General features: G+C 43.2%; 1 protein-coding gene across 1 annotated transcript; it reads right to left on the bottom strand.

Moving 5' to 3' along the window:
* Positions 1-2,656: 2,656 nt before the first annotated feature.
* Positions 2,657-7,450, bottom strand: ID4 (inhibitor of DNA binding 4, HLH protein). The gene is made up of 3 exons (XM_003788329.3): positions 6,625-7,450; positions 6,186-6,244; positions 2,657-5,612 (listed from the first exon to the last, which is right to left on the bottom strand). Exons 1-2 carry the CDS (start codon positions 7,063-7,065, stop codon positions 6,200-6,202), a joined length of 486 nt encoding a protein of 161 aa, XP_003788377.1. The 5' UTR covers positions 7,066-7,450; the 3' UTR covers positions 2,657-5,612; positions 6,186-6,199.
* Between the last annotated feature and the right edge of the window lie 3,711 nt (positions 7,451-11,161).

Genomic DNA, 11,161 nt, shown 5'->3' with positions numbered 1-11,161 from the left:
ACTGGTCTAAGGAACTGCCCTTCTCTGTGTGGTCTGAGGGGGCTGTCGAGGAGTCATGCAGTTAGATTCACTTTGAAAAGGGGAAGAAAGATGACAGGAGGAAACTGGATTAGGGGCAGACAAGCCCAGAAACCAGATGCACAGGGCATAGACTGATAGAGAAGCAGGGATGCCAGGAACCCAGAAGGATCTCGGAGAATTTCAGCAGGAGTTTTTGTGCTCTATTGTGTGTGATGGAGCAAGAGGCAGTCATACTTGTTCCCAGGTTTCTGATCTCAGCAATGACAGGTTCCATTAGTCAAGGTGAGAACGCAGAAAGAGTGGCAGTTTTGAGGGAGACCATCAAATCCTTTCTCATTTGCTGCTTCACAGGGAGGGAGAGGACTAGAAGGCAGGAAGATATATTGGTCTAGAGCTCAGTTGCAATTCAATACAGATGAAAGGGCTAAGGAGTAACTGAGCGCTCTGGGAAGAGCCAGTCCTAAGGAGGAATGAATGCTTGATTTAGTTCAACAAATACTATGCACTCTGTAGGGCCTTGGTCAGGCTCTGCAGGACAGGCAAAGAAAAATCATACATTCTTCTACTATATGTGGCCTACTTTGTTTTAACGATAGACACGGACTAAGGTTTAACAGGCAGGAAATGTGTTTCTAGGAATGATTTGTGAAGGAAAGTGTAAAATTTTAGTCTGTAAGTTTCTATCTGTTTCCCTGGCTTTCTCTGAGGTTCATGTACAAATAGATGCTTCTCCCTTTACTGTCTTCCTTCCCTCCCTCCTTCCTTTCTTCCAGTTTTTTGTGAGGTTTGAAACCAAATTCTAGGATATGGTATCAACATAAAAATTGATTGACTTGTTCTGTATTTCCAACCCTGCCTTATACTTAAATATAACATGTTTGGTTATAACCATCTCAAAAAAAAAAAAAATGGAAGATGCATCTTTATGGAAATTCCCAATCTTTGGAATGAAAAAATAGGGAGAAAATGGAGGAAAGTTAATATCGTTTACTTACATATATTTTAGAGTGGAAAAATCCCTTTTGAAAAATATTTTTCTGTGTGTTGACTATTTTTAGACACACAAACCCAACTATAGACTCTCAATTGACTGATCAGATTGTGAAAAAAGTAGTAAATATTTAAGAAAATGTTTTAAGTATTTCAGAAAATGTTTAAAATATCTAAGAAAATAAGAAACATACTATGAATTGGCATGGAGAACTGTAGATCTGTAATAGTTTTCCTTTGAGAATTAAACTTTGGAATAAAAGATAAAATTTTAAAAGTTGACCCTGACATGCATGCCCAAAGCCCTGATCAGCATTTTATATCATAAACAATTGAGAAACAACAACTAAAAGCAAATAACACCATCTTGCTTCACCAGGAATTTGCATATTTTGCCAGTACTTATAGAATCTCTTAGAAAATTATTCTCTAAAGTATGAGATTGTTCGCTGGAAAAAAACTTCAGCTACCACTGGATTCATGTAGAAATTTGTCTTGGTTCTCTTATTAAACTATCTTGCAGTCAATTCTTCTTTAGTCATATTTTAGCCAATGGAATATAGGTAACGTATTTTGTTCTTCTTTCCCCAGAAATGGATATTTTTACTTTGTGATGGACTCAGAGGGGCTTTTCAAGTTACCTTCAATTTTTACAGCTCTCTTTCCATACCCCATGTGTGAATTTACTGTGATGACTTCTGAATGATGAAACTAATTTCAGCAGTCTCACCAACGACTTGCTTTGCTTTGGTTAAGTATAGAAAACCTTCGGCAATGTGGTTCAGATTTAAATTCTAGCACTTAGGCAAAACTTCTTAGAAGGAACCAGGATATGAATAAGTATGAAGTAAGCCCTTGAATGCAAAACATATTTCTAAAACGTCACTGAAAATTTGAGAGAATTTTCAATTAAGTATGTATGACTGCAGGTTGTCTCCCTTAAACAAATTAGTTCCCTTTTGTAAGCGTTTTCTGTATCTTGAAATTATTGATTGAATCAGTACTCAAGGTAGAACTGTGAGTCAAATTACAATTCTGAAACCTTTTGGGCAATAGTTCTAATTAATATAAGTAATATTTTAGCCAAATGCATGGGGCTGTAATTGAAAAACATCCTTTGGGCCTGAAGAATACCTACTAAGAGCAGCCCTATTAAGATGCATTCTGAGGTGGCTAAATTAATTTCCTTGACTTGCAAAGCAGAAGCAGGAAAGTTTTCCTGTTTCATGAGCCTAGAGGGTTTGATGTTTGGCCCTATTGAACCCCAGGAGCTATCTGAGCTGATTAACAGTACAGCAGTGAGAAAGGCAGAGCCAGTCCTATTTGGCTCTGTGCTACTATGAAATAATTTCTTTCTGTCTACATTATTATTTTTTGTTTGTTTGTTTAAATCTAGTTTTCCCTGGACCATCATCCTGCTGCCTGCTTTAAGAATATTGCTTCATTTCTTAGCAGGCACTAAAGAGTATAGAAAAGCTTTCCCCAGCATTCAAACCAGATTTTCTTTCCATTCTTATCACCATTTTTCATCACATGGTAAGAAACACTGTAAATAATTGAGGTGATCCATCAAGAGACCCATTCTTGATAATGAAAAATTGCATAACTCAGTAAAAGTCAATTAAAAACCACAAACTTCAGAACCTTTTTCTCAGTGAAGATTTATTGTTATAGAAGACATCTAATACAATAGATTTGTGGGGTCCAAATTTTTAAAAGTTCTAAAAATGCAGTTAAAGCTTGACAATAAACTTGAGTAAGATTTATACAATATCAAAGTGTATTAGTTCTTTGAAATGAAAAGGTTTCTTTTTTTCTCTCTTTAACATGAGATGTCTGAGGTGTTAACATTTCATAATAAGGTTAGAAATAACATCCACTGCGTGGGATACTTTTTTTCCCTTGGAGGATTTTAAACGAGTCTTACTCTTTGGTTGTGCCTGTACAACAAAAAGTCTGAATTAAATGAGAGGTCAGGATATTTTTCTTTGCTAAACTAAATATCTGAGTAATTAGAACTACCCAGATAAAGATTCAAAATACTTTTGTTATCTGGTTGCTAGCCAGTATTTTAGTGGAATGTAGCATCTTGTACAACTGCATATAATATTTTTAAATAAACAATGACTTTATTTCTTTAAAGACATCAAATGCTGCTTCAGTGGCCAAGGGGAAAATGCCAACTCTCTGAAATGTAGTATCTGTAACACCATTCTTTTACTTCTTAATGCCTCAAATATAAATTTAACTAAGGAGCAAACTCTATTTCCAAAGCCTAAAAATATCCATTTGTTTTGAAGTTCATAGTCCACCAGTGAAAGTTTTAAACTGTGTCCACAGGCTTAGGTAGGGCTCAGCAGTCAGGCATGACAGATGCATAATTCTAACCAGCAGTGCACATGTGACATGCTTCCTACTGAAATTAAACTGCCAAATAGGAAGAATTGTGCCCTTTTTAATAACAAAGAATGCAATCGTAAGAATTCTTCAGATTTGGAATTCCAGCAGTGTTCCTAGTGTTTTCTTCTTGATGTGTGACAAGAATGAGTAATATCAAAAATAAAAACAAACCTCATCTAAACAAGGAGTCCTTTGACTTTATAAGGTTCAGCATCAAATATACCAAATTCTAAAAATATCCAAGACCAGTAAAATATCAGAGCTAAGGGGATAACATGCTGGAAATGGGACAGATTTTTAAACCTTTTGATTTTAACCTACTAGCATTAATTTTGTTCATTTCTGTTTAGACATTGCCATTTCAACTACTATGGACTGTGGTATTTCATACTCATATAAATATTTGAATTGGACCTCATAAAATGTCCCTTGGGTCTTTAATACTTTTATTCTTGTATAATCTGAAACAAATCCTTTCCTTTAAAAAATCAAACAGATTTACACACAGTTGACTATTTACAAAGCACCCAATTAAATCCTACTTAATTCTTTTGCTCTAAAAATTCCACCTAAGTTGTATGTAAAGTACCCATCACATTAAATGCATAATGTTCACAAACCCTGGCAGTCCTATCTAACCTAGAAAATGTTACCTTACTTAAGGAGAATAGAGTAAAAAAAAAAAAAAGTATAAGGTTTTCAAGAAATGAGACCAGAAATCACAGTACAAGACAGATAAATCTACTTTAATATTCACATGTAAAAGTTACACATCACAAGAGATGGACAGTAGCTTAGCGGTAACTAACATAGCTATAGTGAAAATCATTTTTATAAAAAAATAATCTAGATGCAGTCATCAGAATTTTTGGTCTACTTAAGTTAATGTTTGAAGATCGACTTTTATCCCTGCTTGAAGGATTTTCCATTATGCCTTTTTATTTTTTTCTCCACTCTTGCCTATTAATATTCTTTGGAGGAAGGAAAGCAGAAAAGTGTTCATTTCCAAGAGTTTGTCCTTTGGTAGCAAGCAGAGAACAGCTTTCATTTCTATGATTTAAATAATCTGTACAGACATGAAACTTAGTGACATTAAGCTTTAGTGTCAAATGAATAGTGATAAGCAATTTTTTTCACTTTGATAAAACAATGGATTTTATAAACGCCTTTAAGATCTAAGCGTTTCCTCATCCCACGAGCAAAATCATTCAGAATCCATTTTGACCTCAGTCAAAAAACAAAACACTCTTTATGTATTACACTATAAAACCCTATACTTAAGAACTGATCAGGTATAGTTTCAACATGTATGCTGCAAATACAAAGATTTCCATCTAAGTTAAAGAAAACACATTTGAATGGACTCAGAACAAGTTTATTTTGTGATTAAACATCTCATGCAATCATGCAAGACCACTAGCTATAACTGTTACTTCCAAGTCTACAATACTGGGCAAAACAAAAACAAATTAAAAACCAGACCAAACAGAACAGACATTCAAGATATCAAGAGCTCTTCAATTGAGCTGAAAAATAATTTTCCAAAAGAAATATTCCCATAGATTAAAAAAACACACACATAATATTTACCAAAAAAATATTTAATTAAAAATCTTATAATTACAGTAGTCTATTAAAGCATATACTTTCTCACACTTATAGAACATCTCTATATATACATGGTATGAAATGTCACTCAGTTATCTATACAATATGTAACATTCTTGCAGGGAAAAGGAAGTTCCCTGCCCCGTTATAATCATCTATTTTAAACAATAGATGTAAAAAAAAAATATCTACAATGCTCTGTTATATTAGTAAAGCTTCGAAACAAAAATTGAGCCCCTTGGTCACAAAGTAGGCTTCTACAGTCTCATCTACCCTTGATCTTCTACTTATCAGTTCTGTCACACGTAAGCTGCAAAGTTTAACTGCACCTCCAAAAAACACAGAAATGTACAATTCACAGCAGTTATAAATGAAGAGACAAAAGACAGTATGTATGTAGAATGTTCATGAACGTGCAAAAAAAAGGATGAAAGTTGTATTTTTCTTTCCTCTCCCTCTCTCTTGGAATGACGAATGAAAACGTTTCTAGATTTGTTGATGTTTTTTCCTTTCCTCCGGTGGCTTTTTCTCTAACTTCTGCTCTTCCCCCTCCCTCTCTAGTGCTCCTGGCTCGGGCTCAGGCGGCCGCACACCTGTGGAAGAGGAATGAATAGAGGGGGTGTGTGAACCTTCTCGCTGCAGACTAACTGGCGCCACCGACCAAACTCAAGACATGCTTGATCAACAACCCAAAACAAACCACCAGGTCAGACAACACCCAAACCCGCGGCAGGCTCCGCGCCCAGCAGGCAGCTGCGGGTCTCCAGGAAGCCGGGAGAGGAGACCCCCTCCCGGGACCCTGGCCGCGTCTGCCTCTGTGCGTGTCAGACTGCACCGGGAACAACAAGGCAGCTCCCACGCCCACGAAAGTGCCCTCTGTCTCGGGGTAGGGAGGGTCTAAAGAGCCCACTGGTCACCAGGGGGAAAAAAGGGGGCGGCGGGGACAAGAGCTGATTAGTCACCACTGAGCGTGGACCCCAAGTTCTAAAGCGAAGTGTGGGTTCACTTGCAATTTGTGTGGCAGGGATAGAGAAGATGTCTGTTTCCTTGGGAGTTTGCCCTCAGCAATGCTGGGGGCAAAGAACACCGTGGAGCCTGGCAGCAGAAGCCCCCGGGGACCGGCATCTCTGGCGACCCGCCACCCGAGACGGGAAATGCGCGCTCACCTGGACAGCGCGGCTCAGCGGCACAGAATGCTGTCGCCCTGCTTGTTCACCGCGCCGGCCTGGAACAGCAACCGAACACCAAGGCAAAGGTTAGCAGCGCAAACAACGCACTTGTCACGGTCCCGGGTTCGTTCTCCGGCACCAGGTTAGGGCGCCAACGCCCCCACGCCACTTGGTAGCCCGAGGGGCCCTCTGGGCTCGGGCAAGAGTTGACAGCCCGGGATGCGCACAGCCCCGAGTCCCGCCCTGCGCGTTCTCCCGCCCGCACCGGCGGAGCCCTGCCGGCCGCTGGCTGCCTGGGTCGCCCGGAGGAGAAGGGGGAGGGGGCTGTCATTTTTGGCTGGCCCCCACCCAGAGGGGGGTGAGTTCCCGGTCCCGACACCCTGCCACTGCCCCCGACCCGCGCGGCGTCCGCCCCTCGCCGGCGCCAGCCTCTCACCGGGTCGGTGTTGAGCGCCGTGAGCGGGGTCCGCGGCGGCGCGGCCGGACAGGTCCCGGCCGGGTGGTGCGGCGGCGCAGGCGGTGGTGGCTGCCTCAGCAGAGCCGGGTGCGTCTCCAGCGCCAGCTGCAGGTCCAGGATGTAGTCGATAACGTGCTGCAGGATCTCCACTTTGCTGACTTTCTTGTTGGGTGGGATGGTGGGCACCAGCCTCCGCAGGCGGCTGTAGCAGTCGTTCATATCGCACTGCAGGCACAGCGCCGGTTCATCAGCCGCCGCCTCGGCCGCCTTGCAGCGCGCTGCCGCGGCCGCAGCCGCCGCGGCCGCCGAGCCGCCCAGGCTGTGGCCGTGCTCGGCCAGGCAACGCAGCGCCAGCTCGCCGCCGCCACAGCCCGACGGCGCCTTGCGGCCCGAGGGGCGCACCGGGCTCACAGCCTTCATCGCGCGCGCCCTGCGCCCTGCGCGAATAGACCCGTTGGGCGAGCTAAGGAGGTAGGCAAGGTCCGGGCCCCCGCCCGCGGCCCGCTCGGCTTCCTTTTCCTTCTTGCCTAGCGCGCTCGGGGCACTGCGATGTTCCCAGCGGTCCCGAGCCCAACAGTTGACAGGAGGGTCGCTCCGGGTTTGCAAGGGGACCTCTGCTCAGCGGGCGACCGTCGGCCCGAACTAAAGGCAAGAAAAATAAAAAACACCAGAAAAGTAGCCCACCCGGGTCCCCTAGTCACTCCGTTCGGAGGTCCGACTGAGCGCGGCGCCGCCGAGCTCCCCTAGCCGGCGATCTCCGCGCTCGGGGTACTACTCACAGCCGCGCCTCCTGCACTACGCTCTCGCCCAGCCCGCCGCGCAGCTGTATTTATAGCGTCCAGGGGCGGGGCCAGCGCGCGGGCCAGGTCGCTGCGCGAGCCAGCGGAGCCCGGCTGGGCGCGCGGGCGGGTGAGCGGAGGGAGGAGGCGAGGGCGGGGGTTTTGGGCGGTGCTGAGAGGCGGGGAGCCGGGCAACCCGAGTGGAGGAGTGGGCGGGGGTCGGGAGTAGCCAGCCAATCAGGAGAGCAGTGCCACCTCAGGGAATGACGCTCGGGCCAATGGGAAAGGCACTCCATTCCGTCAACGCTGTGGGTAGGGGTTCTGAGAAAAGAGAGCTGGGTGGGAGTCGGGCCAGGCTGGTGTGCCCAAGAGGGTGGGGGGAAGAGAGAAGTTCCTGTGAAGAACTGCGGGAATGTGCGGCTGGAATTCACTCCCCCCTCTTCCCGCCTAGGCTGCCGAGGGAGCGCTGGGCCCTGCCACTTCTAATAGCTCGGCGCCTGGGGACCCTCCGCCACCCTTCACTCCATCCCTGGAAGTCCAGTGCCTTAAGACAGACGCACTGCTCAACAAGGCACGTTCGTTCTGTTCCGTATTTCCTTCCTCTGTTTTATTATTCGCCTTTTCACAATTGCCGAAACCATAATGACAGAATGGAATGTCTAGCCTTTCCGTTTTCTTTTTAAATAACGCGAAAGCTTAGCAAAAGTATTAAAAAAGAAAGAAAGAAAAAGGAAAAGAATACCAAATCGAATGCAGGGAGAAGAGCGATATCAATAAAACAGAAACGTGGTGGTGGGGTTTTATGGGTTTCCTTTTACCCATCTAGATGCAAAAGTGGGCTCAAGAAATGCATTTGCCTTGCACATTAAATTAGAGCACGTAAAGATTAAAAATGCATGGACACGGAGTATTTAAAATTCCACCATGACATATATAATATTAATCCGTTTTATGTAAAATTCATACCTGTAACTTAATTTAGGCCATTAATGCACTGCTTCACGTATTACTCAGCGTACCCCTCTTTAAATGAAGTGATGACAATGTCCAGAGTCTCCTTCTTTGGCAACAAAGGATTAAAATTCACACTTCCAGTCTTTGGGGTCTGCTCAGTCCCTACCCCTGCAAAAAAAGCCTATTAATTAAGGGCGTTTTTGTGTTTAGATTTCTAATGGAAAAGCTGTCCCTCTTGAAAACAAAATTGCACAATGAACTCTGGTGGAGCATTGTGTGGACCTTCAAGAAAAAAATTGAACCCTTCAGATGAGAAATGAGCATGAAACTTCTCACTCAATGGGGAAATGAATTTTGAGCAAAATGCTCAAAACCTTCCCACCTTTAGCCATGCTTGGAGCTGAATTAACCCAAGAATGTTCTTCTTTCGTGTACATGACATGGCCTGGTGCCTTCATTTTCTTAGATAATTCCAAGAAAGAGACATGAACTTAATTTTTTCCTGTCTATCTTATGTATGTACTCCACTTTCTTCCTACTCCCTTCCGGGGACTGAAATACCTGCACCAGGCAGATATTTCGTTTAGCCATGTGGGTACTCTGTGACTATTGCACTATTTCCCCAGAGCACATTCCTTTTTCCTGATGAAATGAGGAGCAACTATTTAAATGCTCATTTCACAGGTAGATGTAATAACCCTCTTCTAATCCTTATAGGTTACTGCCTGTAATAATTGTCTGCAAACAGCTGACATTCTCATTCATTTATGTGCATGCATAGATGGTCTGCATACACATTATCAAGACAATCAGAATTATAAAACCTGAAAGAAGGACTTTCTTTTAAAGACAGGCATAGTCGTACACATTTTTAAATTAATACAAATACATAGGAGAGAATATTGTGGTTTTAGATAGAAAGTTAGGAGAAGGAGCCCTGGGGGGTATAAAGTATTATCTTGGAGCCAGTTGTACAGTCAGAGGTGATGATGATAAATGGATAGATGTATAGATGTTTTGTTCCATTAGTTTTTCTTTCCTAGTGTTTTAAAAAGTGCTTACAAATTAAAAGCCCAAGATTTTTCTCTGTTAGGCAAATTTAACTATGCTAATACATGCCGAAGGTACACTCACATTTAAATCTTTACATATCCTGACTTGATTGAAATTAAAATTTCTTTTAAATATGTGACACAGAGGAACAATCATATTCATCCTTTTAGAATTTGCTAAGTCTCAGAGAACCATTCCCTGGATGTGGCAAGTGTCAAATGCCCAAGTTTCAGGTTTTGTTGGAAGTGCTCTGTGCAACTGGCTTAAAGTGAGAAAGACTGAGTTACTTTGTGTGTGTGTTTGGGGGGGGTGGGGGTTGGGGAGAAGTTCAAAGAAAAGTACCTTGGCCACGTGATCAAGAACATCCAGGAAAAATGTGATCCCTAAATCCTGCTGGTGAAGTAGGTAGAGACAGTTATTGTACTCCTTGTTTTAAAGGTTGGAAGGCATGAAGGTATTAAAGCATTAAAGTGCTACATAAACCGTTACACAAAGGGAATAAGGACTATCATCCTGCACTTTTGGGCCCATGAAACCAGAGAGCACTAGAAGCTACTCAATTTTATGTTTTTGTGTACTTAGCCATAGGCACTTAAGTGACCTCAATGCTGAAGTCCTGAAAGACTCCCAGCAATGATAGTTCAGAACAAGAGCTTACTCAGCAGTGATCAGGATAAACCTTAAAAGTTACATTATGTCTGTTGTGCAGAGAAGAAACTTTAGTTTGTGACTCTTTCTTTCACTTGCACTTGTGAAAAATAAGATGGGCTAGCTCAAAGCCCTTTTGCCATGGGAGTACTAGAGATTCCCCAAAGTTGCCTGGAATGCAACACTCACAGGAGAATCGCTAGGAAGCCCCGGTGACCTGAGCTGTGTATATACCCTTTCTCCAGACAAAAGGGTCTGCAGCCCTCTCTTGGGATGCATTCTCGATGCTAATCAGACCCTTGCTGAACTCACAATCACCCTGTGTTTACATGAAGCCAGGGTATCAAAGCATATTGTACTATTCAGCCCAAATGCCTTTTCAGGATTTGATACTTTTTTTTTCCATGGCCTCCAAGGAAACAGTGGGTGGGCTCACACACAGATAACACGAGTGTTCCCATGTCCTGGTCACGCTGTAGATGTTCGTGATCACTGAAGGAGCCACGTGCATTCTTAAGGGGCATAAGAAACCACTATGTACCCTGCAGCAGGAATGTCCCTTGCTCTAAACTGGGCAATGTGGCAATACAAGCTCAAGGCTGTTTTATCAGACACTGAATGTTACAAATTTACTTGCGCTACCCTTGGATTGCTGATACCAGTCCCGGAAACACTGATAACCTCTTGGTTTGCTACGTCTTAGAAAAAGGCTTATAGGAAGAGGACTTTATATAATGAATGTGGCTGGGCAGATGCAGCCATCAAAATGCTTTTTTCCCTAGGGGTTTTAAAAGGTAGTCTGTTAAAATAAGAAATACATGACTTTTGACTGGACATGGTAGCTCACACCTGTATCCCAGCACTTCGGGAAGCCAAGGAGGGAGGATCTCTAGAGGCCAGGACTTCTAGATCAGCTTGAGCACCAGAGCAAGACTCCTGTCCTTACAAAAAAAAAATTAGCTGGTCCTGGTGGTGCACACCTGTAGTCCCAACTACTCAGGAGACAGGCAGCAGGATCACTTGAACCCAATAGTTTGAGATTTCACTAAGCTGTGATGCCACTGCATTCCAGCCTGGGAAAC

Source organism: Otolemur garnettii, unplaced genomic scaffold (assembly GCF_000181295.1).
Source record: "Otolemur garnettii isolate 467f Iridium unplaced genomic scaffold, OtoGar3 scaffold00026, whole genome shotgun sequence".
NCBI lineage: Eukaryota > Metazoa > Chordata > Mammalia > Primates > Galagidae > Otolemur > Otolemur garnettii.
The sequence above is the reverse complement of the archived record's forward strand: the minus strand, read 5'-3'. Positions and strand labels throughout refer to the sequence as shown.

Coding starts and splice junctions, on each gene's coding strand:
- ID4 (XM_003788329.3), bottom strand. CDS start 7,065: ATGAAGGCTGTGAGCCCGGTGCGCCCCTCGGGCCGCAAGGCGCCGTCG. Junction 6,245..6,624: donor CGGCGCTCAACACCGACCCG/GTGAGAGGCTGG, acceptor TTGCTGTTCCAG/GCCGGCGCGGTGAACAAGCA.